The 15,806-nt window shown below is 46.8% G+C and overlaps 1 protein-coding gene across 3 annotated transcripts in view; it reads right to left on the reverse strand.

Annotated features, from left to right (window-relative positions):
- The window catches only part of erbb4b (erb-b2 receptor tyrosine kinase 4b), a 226,514-nt gene that overhangs the window by 30,392 nt on the left and 180,316 nt on the right, over positions 1-15,806 (reverse strand). For 2 of the 3 annotated variants that reach the window (XM_076263757.1, XM_076263755.1), the window contains exons 15-20: positions 15,194-15,348; positions 13,580-13,624; positions 7,320-7,452; positions 4,629-4,751; positions 3,978-4,076; positions 1,376-1,561 (exon numbers count right to left, since the gene is read on the reverse strand). In XM_076263757.1, coding sequence (XP_076119872.1) covers positions 1,376-1,561; positions 3,978-4,076; positions 4,629-4,751; positions 7,320-7,452; positions 13,580-13,624; positions 15,194-15,348 — 741 coding nt within the window. The remainder of the gene's footprint in view (positions 1-1,375; positions 1,562-3,977; positions 4,077-4,628; positions 4,752-7,319; positions 7,453-13,579; positions 13,625-15,193; positions 15,349-15,806) is intronic. The other variant, XM_076263756.1, reaches the window with a different exon arrangement.

The raw sequence follows: 15,806 nt of genomic DNA on the forward strand, positions 1-15,806 counted from the left end.
AGCAAATAAGATCTCGGTGGAAAGAATTAATCCTAACTGGTTCACAAACCAAAGAAATACAGCCATTAATGAATGTGCAAAGTGGACTACATATTTTATGTGTCTTGACACAATGATGAAGTATTTGCTTGCTCTCTAAACAAAACAAATTCAAAAAAATGTTTCTGCAGCAAAAAAGATTTCCCGGCCAACTGTTAAGTGCCAACTGTTAAATAAGTACACTTATGAAAAAGTCTTCTCTCAAATACTAATTGACATTTTTTTCTCAGTACGTCAGCTTGAGTGTCTGCTTTGTGATTCCAGCCACACATACTAGTGAGATAAATATACAGGCAAAATGAATAATCAGCTCTCCAAGATGCTCTGCTGAAATGACCACCTGGGTACTAACATACTCACTACCAAAATGCACATAAGGAACGAGCTCCATTTTCCACTTATTCGTGTGTTGAGATTTATAATCAAATGCATCTTCAGAACATGAGTTCTTGCACTGCCTCTGTTTTGCTTTGCTCTCATCGATTTTTTTTTTTTTTCAGTGGTCATGTTGTTTACAGCCAGCTTTTTGATCCAAAAGAAGGCATTCTTACGCATTCACACAGTTTGTGCATCAGACTCCAAAATAGCAAGAGAACTAAATCAGCGCGTGGCACTGGCCCGTGGGCTTGAAGGTAAAGCAGACCCCTGGAGACGTGCCATGCATGAGACGGTTTCATTAAATTCGAGGGGAGCCCGACAGACATTCACTTGGCTGCGTTGTGGCTCATAAATGTTTGAGGTGAGGGTTTACTAGAGGCCAGGCCGCTACTCTAATATTGAGAAAGCATCTGTGAGTTTGGAACAAAGCACTGACTGCTGCAATAAACAACCTGCATGATCAGGAAAGATAAGACGAACCAAGAAGAGAGAGAGGAGCGGCGCCCGCTTTTTTCAACACTCCTCAAACTCCTCGGCTAAACCTGACCAGTGCGTGACCAAGTTTGGAAGTGGCGGCGGAAGATAAAAGATGAATAGTTGAGCAGAAGAGGGAGAGAAATTCACACCGCGAGGGGCTATGAATCAAAAGAACCTGGAAACTGTGAGGGTATGAAACTGTGAGGGTGAAAACAACAATCACTGCAGTCACACACTACAGCTTCTCCTTCCAATGCATAAAAGTACATCAAATCCAGTTGCAAATGATCATGCATTTTTTTAATATTTTGTGATATTCAAGATGGATAACATCAGCATCATTTCTTTAGCAAATGTTCTGATATTTCACTCATAACACACACACACATACACAGTCTTTGTGGTCAGGCACAGACAAACTCCAAGACAGACATTTCACCTTTGTCCCAGGACCAAGGACCAAACGGTGTGGCTTCCTTACCTTGGCGATCTGGACACACCAGTTGAGCAGCAGCTGGGAGCCGATGTTGTCCTTGTGCTCGTGGACGTAGTCCAGCAGGCATCCGTGCGGCATGAGCTGCGTGACCAGCTGAATGGTGGGGCTCAGGCACACGCCCAGCAGACGCACCAGGTGGGGGTGCTCCATACTGGCCATGATCAGAGCCTCCTGGGGGCAGAGGAAGGACAGCAACTAAAGCCCAGGGGACCATTCTACCAATCCAGTGGATCACAGCGGCTCTCTATCAGACAAATGTACGGTGCCCAGATGAAAGATAGGCAGATAGATATGACATGTGGAGAATTGTGTCAGATGTGTTTATATATATAGGACTACCAGGAGATATGGTCACATCAAGCCATATAGCTGCAAATGCAAACTTACTATGAAACTACTCCTGCACTGTCATATGCATATAGATATGCACAAGCATACACATACACACTCAAAGACAAGCACACACATACACACTCAAAGACAAGCACACACATACACACTCAAAGACAAGCACAATTCCATTTATAAGGTTGGACAAAGTTATAGCAGGGCTAGTAAAATAAAGGTTAGATTTATCCGCTAGGTTTATAGCCCTGGCAAAATCTATTCCATTGCTACTGGCTGCAGATCTACTCCAGGTTCTCCCCGGCCCTAAATCAGGTCTCATACTAGCAGGGAGTGCCTCTTTTTTGTGTGCTCATGGAATCTAAGTGCCACTGTAAATCTGCATAGTGAGGGACTTCATGTATCTCTCTTGCTTAAAAAAAAATCTTCTTCTCATCTTCTAACACACGTGAAAACTACAGGGTTTACTATGGCTCAGTGACACACACAGATGCACATATGTACACATAACAAACACACACACACAGACACACACACACACACACACACACACAAACACACACACACACACACACACACACACACACGCACACACACACACACACACACACACACACACACACACACACACGCTAACACACACACACACGCTAACACACAGGGACATAAATATACCATCCATATCCATATTCAGTGGTTGTGTGAGAGTGCCTGTGCCCTGTGATAATGAGGCGGATGTTGAATGTTCCTGTCTATTAGTGTGATGCAATGGCTGGAAAAACCTTCCCTCCCGGGATGCATTTGCATGTATGTAAATAGAGACCAGTGTAGCCAGAATGATGCATGTGTGCATCTGTACATGAGGGAGCAAATGAGAAAAAGGGACCAAATGAGGGACAGGACAAAAGAGAGTGGCAAATATATAACTATGAAATGAAATTGAAAGCAGAGGCCTTAAAAAACTCTTAGTGGGCAGAACTAATAAAGCAGACCTTTGGTCCAATTCTATAAGAATTCTCAGGTCATAGTGATGTGAGTGGTTATGTGGTACATGCACACACAAACACACACACACACACACACACACACACACACACACACACAAACACACACACACACACACACACACACACACACACACACACACACACACACACACACACACAAACCCACACACTCAAGCACAGACAAGTCCCATACACATGGCTCTGACAGTGGCGTAATGAGAATTGGCCCTCTTGCTGGTCTGAAGCAGTTAGAGGAGAGTCCACACCTCTGTAGGGCCTCTGTGTGTGTGTGTGTGGGGGGGTGGGGTTAGTAAATGTGTGTGTGTGGCCTGACAGCCCATGCTGCTGCGCTCTGATTGCTGTGTAAATGGAGGAGCCGCATGAGGCCTCCTCTCCTGCCGCCTGTCCAGTGTGAGCAGCAGTGAGGAGGACCAATGGCAGGGCCACACTGGTTGCGACACCCAATTACCATCCCCGGCACCTCCCCCCTCCACCACCTCCACCTCCACAAAGACAGCTCAAGGTCTTCCTCCCTCTGTCTCGGTGCCAGCTGACTGGGTGATGTGCCACGTTCCATGGCGAGCGGGAGAGCTCATTAGCAAGCACCTCAGCTACTGGTGCACCATGGGAAATCCCTCCACTGCCTCTGGCTTGACCTGAGGGCTGCCAGTCAGACCCACCAAGGAGCAAAACCACATCCACACACATAAGGATACTATGTGCTCTAAAGCACATACTGTATACATGCACAGAAATGCACACAAAGTATGTATATTGTGTATACATGCATACATATACATACATACATACATACAAATGCTTGTGTGCATGAATAAATTAGCTACACATACAGTAGCTGCACAGCACACACACAGAAACGCATACACATAAGCCTGCTGACATCTGATTTTCATAGAACCAAAATAACACCCATTCTGCTGTGGCAGCTCTTGAGCAGCCCATCCTTTAACAGTCAGATATCCAGGCAGATTGGGAGAAAGGGCTCGGGGAATGGGTTTCTCTGCCATTGCATCATCAAGCAGAGATTCAGCTCATTGCTGTTTTCACATACATTTTTCCCTTTGATGTACAGGGGAAGTGTGCTGGCTCATGGGTGTGGCTGATGGGTGGCATAAAGTGACATGGCATGGGGGACATGGGGGCATGCGGTAAGGGACAGTGCCACTCAGACTGCCGGACTCAAACACTCTGACTCAGCTGAGAGGGTCACTCACGTCCATGAATTCCACGTTGGCTTTGGGTCCGGTGGCCTCGTTCAGGATCTTAATGGCCACCGGGATCTTCACCGTCTCTCCCTCTGGCACCCAGATGCCCTGAATGGAGGAAAGAGAGATAAAAAGATAGAATACGTTAAAACAGGGACAGAGAGACAAGGGGTGAAAGAATACGTTAAAACAGGGATAGAGAGACAGGGGGTGAAAGAATACGTTAAAACAGGGATAGAGAGACAGGGATAGAGAGACAGGGGGTGATAGAATACGTTAAAACAGGGATAGAGAGACAGGGGGTGAAAGAATACGTTAAAACAGGGATAGAGAGACAGGGGGTGAAAGAATACGTTAAAACAGGGATAGAGAGACAAGGGGTGAAAGAATACGTTAAAACAGGGATAGAGAGACAAGGGGTGAAAGAATACGTTAAAACAGGGACAGAGAGACAAGGGGTGAAAGAATGTGGTAATGCTGTATATAGCATCATGTTATGGCAAGAGGATCCTTGCAATGGCACATTATATGCATAGATCATAAAGCTTGTTAATGAATTAATTCAATTTCTTTTGAATACACAGAATACACTACTGGACTGTGCATCTCACTCTGCCCTGAAGTAGTTAGATGGACATTGCCATGATGAGGAAGGTTTACCTTGTAGACAGTCCCAAAGGCTCCCGAGCCCAGGATCTTGACCCTCTTGAGTTCCGTCTCCTTAAGGATGCGCAGCTGGGCCTGGTTGGGGGCCGTTCCACTTGGGGTCAGCGGCTCCACCAGCTGGACAGGGCGATAAAGCATAGCCACAGCATCACTGAGGGGCTACAGCATAGAATCACCATCTATTTCAGTAGATTTAATTACCAACGCACAGAATGGCTCTATTCTAATATCCCCACTGTATTAAGATTTTTTTTAAGATCTTTGGTGAGATTTGACTGATTCAGTGGAAATGGTCCTTCACTGCGGGATCATTGAAAGGATTTTTGAGATGAGAGGGATGGGATGAATCGAAGCAGGGGGGGGGAGAAGAGATGAAAAATGAAGAGAGGGATAATCAGAGTGAGGCGGACAAAAAGAGGGGAGCAAGGGGAGATTGAGAGATAGGGTAATAAAGGCGTCTGGAGGGGGGAGCGCTCACAGTTTCATTTCCACAAGGGACTACACAGGGAGAGAAGGCGGAGAGAGAGAGAGAGAGAGAGAGAGAGAGAGAGTAAATCAGTCTTCCCCTCAGCCATTGCTGTGTTCCCTGTCTCATCACCGCCGCCTGATTAAAAAACAATAGCTGTTCTTCATTTAAATGGAATTCTAAATCAAGTGCCCTGGACAGACGAGCAAAGAGCAGTCACATGAGGAGGAGAGAGAGAAAGAAAAAGGACAGAGGGAGAGATGACGAAAGAGAGAAGAGGAGACGCATGATGGAAGAGATAGAGAGAGCAGACGATGGAGAAGAGGAGAGGAGAGGAGAAGAGAGGACAGGAGGGAAGAGGACAGGAGGGGAGAGGAACGGAGAGAAGAAGAGAGGAGAGGAGAAGACAGAGTGAGAGGGCAGAGAGGAGAGGGGAGTGGCCAGAGGAAGTGGATCAAGAGGAAGTGCTGATCTGAGGGCTGGCTGGGGGCTGTCCGTGCCCTCAGTGCTGAAACCAGGCAACAGAGCTGTCCGTGGTGCTGAAATTCAGATGGAGCTAGAGGATACAGTCTTTCTGCACACAGTACACATACTTCCAGATTGTGTTACATAGTTTTAAAAGATTAATCTGGGATCAACCAATAGTAAGCCAGTCACTCACTACTTCAAAATAAAGTGAAAGAAGGCAATCCATAGTAACAGTGTGCTTTGCTTTCCCATTGGCACCCATATAAGCCCTGGAAGAAACTCTTTTGGATTTGTTGATCACTTTGTGCCAGTTCTTTTTGACCTGATCTGCAGCGGTGCTTTGCGGCTCTCTGCGATGGGGGCAGAGGTTAGTAGCACACAGCCTGCAGACGTGCACATGCAGAAACAAACATGAAGGGGGCATGTCAGCCCCACAGGCAAGCAGCAGACCCATCCACCCACACACCTCCACCCAGCCGCACACCGTCTGCATACAGCCAAGCCGCCAGTCCCGCGCGGAATTAGGGGTGAAGACAAGACAACAAAATGGACTTTGTTGCTCTAAATCACAACATCTAATGAGCGTTACCCTCATGTTGGTGTCAGCGGCAGAGAGAGAAATGAGTGGAGGAGGAGAAAGAAAAAAAGAGAGAGGGAGACAAAGGAAGACAGATGAGTGTGAGAGTAAGTGATGAATAGAGCGATGTAGAGAATGAGGATGAGTGGAGGAAGGTTCTCAAGAGGAGGCTATAATGGGAACAAAGATGGCTGTATCAGTGTTGGGAGAGGCGTGTGCAGAGCAAGGGGAGCGAGGGGGTGGGGGGTGGGTTGGAGGGGTGGTGGCGGGTGTCTGGGCCGGCGTCTCGGCGGTGGCATTAAGAGCTTTAATACGCCGTCTCCTGCTGTCCCACTCAGCCTGAGTGGCCTCTCCAGCAACTGCAGCGCCGCGTTCATGATAACTCACACGCGCCTACAGGAGCAATGAGGATGCACGCATGCACAGGCATACACACACACACGCACACACGCACACACACACACACACACACAGCCTTCTTATAGAAGTGATCCCCTTCCTAGCAGCTCTCAATATTTGGAGGCAGTACTCAGTCCAGAGTCTGCCAGACAAGCAGAGAAGAGGGCCTGAGTAGGATGGGGCTGATGTGAGGCCATCCATAAGAATCAGACACAGACAGAGAAAGACAGAGAGGGTTGATGGCACACTTGTTAGGATACGGGAAAAAAAATCTACAGTAAGGCTCGCTGGTAGCACAGGGGTCCTGACAATGAATGGAAATGGATGCCCAGGCTGGACAGCCTCCCAGTCTCCTCCAGAGGATGGATGACTGGAATGGGCTGGTGCGGGGACAAGAAGACATCGTCCCTGACAGCCGTCCCTGCTGTGTGCTGCAGAAGGCTGAGCGCCGTCACCGAGACAGACAGCCAGGAAAAATGGCAGCGCGTCTATTTTCAGAATGGACAGCCGGGCTTCCGCTTTGATTGAGTATGACCAGCGAATGGCAGCTTTACACCGTCGCTTCAGGACCACAACTGCTGAAAGTGCTGACTAGGACTTGCTGAGTTCACATCGGGACAGGAAGCCATCTCTCTCTCTCTCTCTTTCTCTCTCTCTCTGTCTCTCCCCCCCCCCCCCCCCACACACACACACACACTGCACAATGTACATATCTTTTTTGTCACTTTTTGTGTGAGACTTATTTGATTGACAGGTCCATCAGTGGATGTCTTACCTCGGTCTCCAGGAAACGGCGAAGGGCTCGCTTCTTCTTGATGTTCTTGCGGCGCAGGGACACGGCCACACTTAGACCCACAATTACCACTACAAACAGACCACCAATCACCCCAGCCGCAATCAGAGGAGTCCTACAGACACAGAGAAGGAAACACTGTTAATAATGCTGCAATGCTCCAGAAACAACAACGTTCAAATGGAAATGAGACCTTTCCTATTCATGGCTATGGGGAAGTTTTTAATATCAGACATACCCGCACATGAATAAATTGTAGCTGGAAAAGGAGCTCTGTTGGTGTAAATGAGGAATAAAGGGAGCGAAAGCGAGACACAGAGAGCGAGAGAGAGAGAGAGAGAGAGGGAGGGAGAGAGAGAGAGGGAGAACAGAGATGTCTAAGACATCACATGTGGTGATACATCTTGATCTGGAGTTGTCTCTCAGAATGAAACGGCATCAGGGCACTGATTTGGGACTTGTGCTCGGGGCAGCCAGACTGTGTGAATCAGTGGCGCTACATTTCCTCTCCTTTTAATAACGCAGCTAATTTTGCTGCTGCAGAGCGGGCTGATCGGGGGCCAGGCAGCACCGCGGCGCTCCAAATCAGCCGCGCCTGCCTGCACTCTGGGCCCCACGATCCATCACGGAGAGGAGAGAGAGAGAGGTAGGGAGAGAGAGAGAAAAAGAGAGAAAGAGAGGGAGAGAGATAGAGAGAGAAAGAGAGAGAGGGAGGGATAGAGAGAGAGGGAGGGATAGAGAGAGAGGGATAGAGAGAGAGAGGGCAGAGGAGGGAGCCAACCCCATTAAATGCCATCACACTCAAGTCACTTCATCTGGGAGTGCGTGAGGAAGGGGGGGGGACTGGGCCTCGCTTCTCCTTCCTGCCGTGGAGCTGTGCAGAGCCCAAAACGCTGGTGTCTAAAATAAGCCATTGTCTGTGTGGAGATGCTTTTTCTTCTCCTGCACTTGGGCACCAAAGTCCTGCAAAGTTTGGGAACACTGAGATAATGGAAAGTCTGCAAGCCTCCCATAGCACCTCCCACACGGACAATATATCCTGTAAATTGGTAAAAGCATTGGACTTTGCAAATGTGATTCACGGTGGCCATTGTTGCGGGCGGAGGTATGTGTGGGGAATGAATTATTAAGAACACAGATACAGAACCAGACTATGCCTTTAGAGTGAGGAACCTAGTGGAAGATTCCGTCGCAAACTCCACATATCTGCCACCAGACACTAAGACGAGTCGGAAACAAAATGCATAATAAAAAAGTGGAGCAGCACTCTCCCGCCCCCAGCAAACTCTGCATAAAAAATGTGTCTTAGGTGCTTTCATATGGTATGCCCTCCGTGGCCCTTTAGTATGGGAATGTAGTATAAAGGTGTTCACATGGCTGCTGGTTATATAAAGCCTTTTGCGTTTGCAGAGCCACCTGAGGAACCAGAGGTACAGTAGTGTGGTCTGCCAAGAGAAGCCGTCTGTTGTTAATAACTTTTTATGACTTTTTTAACCGCGGTCTGTAGGATGAAGTGGCTCCACATCCACATCCACTGTACATTATTAACCAACCAGTAAACAGAGCGATGTGCATTTGGATGAAACATTTAAATGTTCAATCTTCCCTATCTATACGTCCTTGCATACTGTGTGAGTGTATTTGCGAGAGTGTATCTAGTATGCATATGAGTTGGATGCATTCATTATGGAATAGAAAAAAATATCGGTTGCTTGCTTTCGAACATAAAAATAAATCATTGAGAAGTGCTCTGTTTATGTGCATCAATATGTGTGAGTGGGTGAAAATGAGTGTGTGTGTGGGTGTGTGTATTATGTATAGTGTATTTGTGGGTTGAGTTGTAACACCCACAGACATGTACAAAAAACATCCATTCTTTATTGGCTGGGTGGTGAAAAGGGCAGTAATACATATGCACAGCATGCCAAGCTCCCATACATCCAAACACTGGACATAAAACATAAATGCAAAACACTGTAGCGCAAATGTCACGGGAGGAATAACTGGCAACTGGCCCAGCGCTGTTTGTGCTCAACTCCACTGGTGTGTTTCATCAAACCACCCAGCATCAGAGAGCTTGAGAGGGCGGTGACCTTTGACCTTTCTGTCTGTTCTCTGCAGTGTATCAGCAGCACGGCTCGTCCAACCGGTCCACCTCAGGAGGCCAATCTCCACTCCTGCCCCCTCCCTCAGCTCAGTGGAGAGGAGAACAAGAGCACGGGAGAGGAGGTGGGGCATCACTCAGACTGGAAACCCCCACAGGAGGCTGGTGTGTGTGTGTGTGTGTGTGTGTGTGTGTGTGTGTGTGTGTGTGTGTGTGTGTCTTCTAGCATGCACCTCCATGAACAGATATGACTTGTCACATAACATACACAGTCTCTTTTTCACACAATCTCTCTCTGTCTCCCTCGCTCTTTCTCACACACACACATACACATACACACAGAGACAGAGAGAGAGAGAGACACACACTGTGTATTCCAGACAGGTTATCACCTACAGACCTAGTTGTGGGATGACCATGAAATTGGTATATGGGCAGGAAAAGGAATAACCAATCAACAAATGTGTTTGAAGTTTTACGACTACATTACTGAACTAAAGTAATTCATTCATTTGTTCTCCCTTGACAACCTAGACACAATAAGTGTGTCTAACTTTGTCATCATATCTTCCGCAAAGTCACATGAGGGCCACTGCCATGGTATTTATCATGAACTTTAGACTCAGTGATATGATGAATGAGAATGACATGTAATAATGTCCTGTGTGGTCCAGGATTTTTTTGCCAATTGGTTCGTTCTGAACAGAAACAGTATTTTAACGTTTCTGGTTTTGGTTCCCACCCTAAAATTGATGTTCCCGAACCGGTTAGAACAAAAAAATATTGTTCCTGAACCGGTTAATAACGTTCTATGTCAGCTGTCGGAACAAAAATATGTATGCTTTCAAACTGGCTATTAATAGTCACAATATTGTCTTTTCTCTATCCTACAGCAAACATAATAAAACACTAGGCCTCTGTTTTATACAAGCTGCACCAGTGTCTTCCTATAGCCTTTAGCCTGAATAATTTCCTGGTCAAACAAAAAATGCTGTCATATACTGTACAGTATATTTTTGGTGGGTACTGTAATATTGGATTCTTGGATGCCTTCCCAATGTCTAAATTCCAAAATGAGGACTATTACGTTTTTCCAAATAAATTAAAGCTGTAGCCTTAAAATTAATGCTAGTTTTTTCCAAATGTACAACACGGCGTAGTAAAAAGAGAAAACACGGGCATCAAAGAATCAATCCACACTTCCACTGAGCCAATTCACACTTTCACTCAGCCATCTCCATCCTCTGCATCAGCAGCACTGGATTTGAAGTGGGGAAACAGTTTCGTAAAAAAGACCAGTGTCTTTCTATCATCTGTTATTTTCATATTGATGCAGCTGGTTCCTCTTGTCTGACTTGGTCAGGTATATAGAAATATAGGCTACCTATTTGTTTGGTCCTCTTGTATGCTTTGAATACCCATAAACATATTTTTAATGTGTAGGTAGAGCACAATGTTTTTAATTGTAATAGACCATTTTCTATACTAAATAAAGGTGGTTAAATTTCACTGCTAAAGTGTAATTTATGATTACACAGCGAAGACATGTAAATGTTGACTCAAACCTAACGGGAAAACTAAATCCCATAGCTGTTGTTTGTGACATATTGAGTCTAGTTCAGTCCAGCGCGCTCTAAGTGGCTCTGGGACTGTGTGTCAGTGTGCCCTCCTGCTTGTTCTTTCCTGTCACTGAACACAGAGTGGCCCATTTGATCTGATGTCATCTGATAGAGACGTTTGTTACGGGCCCAGCTATCGGCATGAGAGTGGCTGTGCGAGGCACCTGGATCATCGTCTAGGCCTGTCACTTTCCTCTGTGGAGAGGGGCTTTTCCCTTGTGCTGTGTTCATTCTCATCGCCGCCCGTCTTATCTCTGCCGTCCATCTGTTACTGTGCCCAGACACACTAATGTCCAGCACTGATCAATGGAGAGACTTTTTTTCTGCAGCGCCTTTATAGGAAACTATAAATAAGGCACCATTACTGCCCACAGCCCTTTCCATAGGCAGCATGTGGCATTATGTCTGCTGGAGCCTGGTGTGTTTCTGCTGTTGGTGTAGTTAAGGGGGTGGGTGAGAGCACATCAAACCACTCCATTATAGTGAGAGCAGTCTGACCCTGACTCAACCCAGTGACCGGCAGCGAGCCAAATGGGCCATATTATGGACTACACACGTGCATCTGCTCATGTTTACCTGTTAACAACAGTGGGAAATGACATGCATGTACAGTATGTACGTAAGCATGGCATCTGCTGGACTGAGGTCAACATGAACAGTCAGCTGGATTTAAACACTACGCTATGTCTACAGAGGAGAGGAAAAAGAGGAGAGGGGACTCATAAAAACATGACTAACTATTCTATTCTATTTGCTGACCTGACCCTGCCCACACACCACTCAACAGAGGTCCTGTTTGGTCCTGCAAAGGTGAGACCTGCTCTCTGTAATCATGTTGACTTTTCAGTGGCAGTGTTTTGTATATTTCCATATGTTTTCATCTCTTTCTGCTCATATTAGATGCTGTTATTCAGGGCCAGTGTCCCGCTGCCACATGCATGTTTCAATATGTTCTCTCATCATCATCATTGCCCTTCCTCCACCCAGTCCAATCCCTACAGCTAATACAAGGGAGGATTCAAAATTGCAAATCAATTTCCTCAGGGCAGTTAGTGACATTTTGTTCCTATCCCCCTCGGAGAACAAAGGCAAAATACTATCAATTTATCAAGAGGAGCGCACACGACACAACGACACACACACACACACACAAACGCACACTGCACACACATACAGACACGCATGCGTGTGTACACACACACACACACACACAGGCCTAACAGCTAGCCATTAATCACATAAGACTGGGCCCTCTTGCCTTCTGTCTCTCTTTCTTTTTCTCTCTCTGTCTTCCTCTCCCTGCTATCTTTTACCCCATCTTCTCTCTCTTTTTCTCTGCAACCCTTTCTCCCGCCAGGCCTTTTCCTGCTCTATGGGCTCAAAAACAGCCATGGCTCAAAATGATGGGCTGCGTTCCTCATGATCAGGTCTTCATTATGGCACAAGCTGCTTGGAGCTACACTGATGCCCCCCCCCCCTCCTCCTCCTCCCCACTGAGAACACAAGGGCCTGAGTGGAGCTGCTGGAGCAGCAGTCCACTATATGAGAGAGAGAGAGAGAGGGAGAGAGAAAGAGAGAGAGAGAGAAAGAGGGAGAGAGAAAGAGAGAGAGAGAGAGAGGGAGAGAGAGAGAGATCTGCAGCTGTGATCATGAGTGCAATGGAGTGCTCTTTGGTTCGATGCAATCGCATTTGATATAATATTTGCTTTGATGTGCACAATAATTGCTCAAATTTGGACTCGTTAATTGTTGCCAGTTCAGAGCAGGAGAGAGAAAGAGACAGAGAGAGAGAGAGAGAGAGAGACAGAGAGAGAGAGACAGAGAGACAGAGAAAGAGAGAGAGAGAGAGAGAGAGAGAGAGAGAGAGAGAGACAGAGAGACAGAGAGAGAGAGACAGAGAGAGAGAGACAGAGAGAGAGAGAGAGAGAGAGACAGAGAGAGAGAGAGAGAGAGAGAGAGAGAGAGACAGAGAGACAGAGAGAGAGAGAGAGAGAGAGAGAGAGAGAGAGAGAGAGAGAGAGAGAGAGAGAGAGAGAGAGAGAGAGAATGCATGCGTCACTAGCATGGTGAGATAGAGCAAAGAGAGAAATGGAAGTGAGACAGAAGGACGAAAAGGAAACTGAGCGCTGTGCTGGTTAAGAGTCTTGTCTCGGTGCACGAGCATTGTAGCCAGGAGCCGTGAAGAGGAACAGAGTGGCCTGCAGCAAAAGCAGCTCTAAACCCACTGACTCCCCACTGCTGACCATGTGCCCAGACTCCATCGAGCCGAAAACCAGCCTGGCCTGAAGAATGGACACCAACAACACAAAACCGGCACTCCAAACTAAATAACGCAGGTGTGTGTGTGTGTGTGTGTGTGTGTGTGTGTGTGTGTGTGTGTGTGTGTATGTGTATGTGCATTGAGAACACAGCTTGAAGGACAGTGGGAAAAGTGAGAAAAGGAGGTTGAGGGGGATGGGGCTGCTTCAATGGATAGCAGGTTTCTTGTAAAACAGTTCAGTTTGAGTGTCACACATTACCTGTCCATGATGCCAATGCAGTCTTGTAGTCGGGGTCCAAGACACCTTAAAGGAAAGACAGACACTATTAAAAACAGCACATAATGTACTGTATCAGCACTTCATCCTTTACATAATGATTTAATTTTACAACTTTGCCTGTTTATTAAAATAAAGCTCCTCTACTAACTAATGGTTAGGGTTAGGGACTAAGGGTTTCATCAACTAGTGAGCAAGTCGACTTGTGGACTGCTAGTGGACTGTTAAAATCACTAGCTGGTGCTTTAGAAAGCTGTCATCTAGTTGTGTACAACATGGCTAAAGGCTAAATGGGCTATGCATTCCTATGTATGGAAGTACTTCTCCAAAAGTGAGACCTGTTCCACAATGACATGTAAGTTGTGTAGCAGTACAACTAGAGTTGTATTTAAGTACAACTAGATTACAGTATGCTATAGATACTCATCTAAAGATGAAACACACGCTGCCAGCAGCTGCTACTAGCAATAATGTTAGCACCACAACTGTACATAACGACTAGTCGACTAGTCAACAACTAGTTAACCAATATGAACTGTTAGTCGACAAGTAAAAATCAGTTGTCGTGAAACTCCTAATGCAGACACTGTAGACGGCAAAACTGCTACTGTGCAGAATAGGCAGTTCAGTGGAGCGGAGTGGTGAGAGATGCACTCTCCACTTCTGGAAACTTCACCTCACAGGAGCTCTCTGCGCAGACGGGGTCCCTATTAGGTATGGCACTCATTAAAGCAGCCGGCTGTCTGATCTCTGAGGGGATTCTGGGATGGCTGGAGTCAGAAGCCATCTCCTCTACGCTTTATCCTCACACATCCCTGCCTCACAGAGAGACAGTCAGAGAGAAACAGACAGAGCTTCCTTTCTCATTTTATTTCTTAGCCACTTGCGGTCGCATGAGTTTTTTTCCATGTGGATTGTTATGTTCTGTAAATGAGTTCTGATGTTCCTCAGGTCTCTGCGTGTCTCTCGTTTGCCGTCTGTATTATGTTCTAGACACTCTTGGCTGTCTGCTTCACCACTGGGATGAGTGTTGCCAACATCTGCGGTTTTGCCAGCACCACTCTTGAAGACTTTGAAATGAGACACTATTTAACCCCTATGCCAGTAGGCTATGCCTGTAAGAGTTACATCAGCCACTGGAGCATGTTCCAAACTCATCCCATGGCAGGCTTCAGTCTCCTCCTCCTCCCTCCATTCCTGCACCGTTATGTAATGGATTCCCTATCCCACTGATCAAAGTCCACCGTGAGCCTGACAAGCAGATCGAGACAGTCCTACCTCCCACTTCTCCTGCAGCCAGGCCATCGGGTAGTCTCATAGACTACTAACCTACATAAGCCTGTCTCATTGACTACTAACCTACATAATCCCCCAAGGGCCCATAACTAACTGAGCAATGTTACATAGTGCTTTTAGATTGTGGTTGGAACACTGCACAGTAATATCTAAATCTTTCATAAGTCCAAAACAGCTAGATGCAATATAAAATGTCTTAATACTTTTTGAGCGATGAGCGACTCCCACTACTGAACATGATCCAATGCAATCGTGATCATGCGCATAAGCAGCACGTGCACGGCACGCTCTCGCACTCACCCCTGGGTGCAGTTGGCGTGGCAGGGGTGGCACTCGTTGTTGGCCTCGGCGTATTTGAAGATGAAGCTGTTGGCTCCCTGCACTCCATCAGGGCATTTCTCCACACAGTTGGGGCCGTCTTTGAAGTGTCGGCATTTCACACAGTGATCGGGTCCCTGGGAGAGAGAGAGGGAGAGAGAGAGGGGGAGAGAGAGAGAGAGAGAGAGGAAGCAGAAGGAGAGAAGAGGATCAGAGAGAAAGAGAGGTGTAGTGAGAGAGGGGGAAGGAAAGAGAGAGAGAGGAAGAAAGGGAAACAAAAGAAACAGAGAATGGAGAGATAACAGAAGAGAGAGAGAGGCACACATAAAACATTTGCAACCAGGGCCAGGGATAATAACCATCTCTCACAGCACACACAATGACCATAACAATCAGCAGAGGGGGGATTTATGGCAGTAATATGGCCAGCCGAGGCTGGAGCGGGGGTGAGGGAGGCACACAGCGCTGGCCTGGATATCAATAAGAAGCGCTCCCTCTCCGGACACCTCATCAACCGACCTGACAAACAGCAGCTCACACTATATAAGCTACACACATCTGCTCAATCATGGGGGAGGGAGGACACAGCAAAACA

This window comes from Alosa pseudoharengus, unplaced genomic scaffold, assembly GCF_046254945.1.
Source record: "Alosa pseudoharengus isolate Yale_2024_CS ecotype anadromous, Long Island Sound unplaced genomic scaffold, YU_APseudo_1.1 YU_APseudo_1.1_scf_3, whole genome shotgun sequence".
Classification (NCBI taxonomy): Eukaryota; Metazoa; Chordata; class Actinopteri; order Clupeiformes; family Clupeidae; genus Alosa; species Alosa pseudoharengus.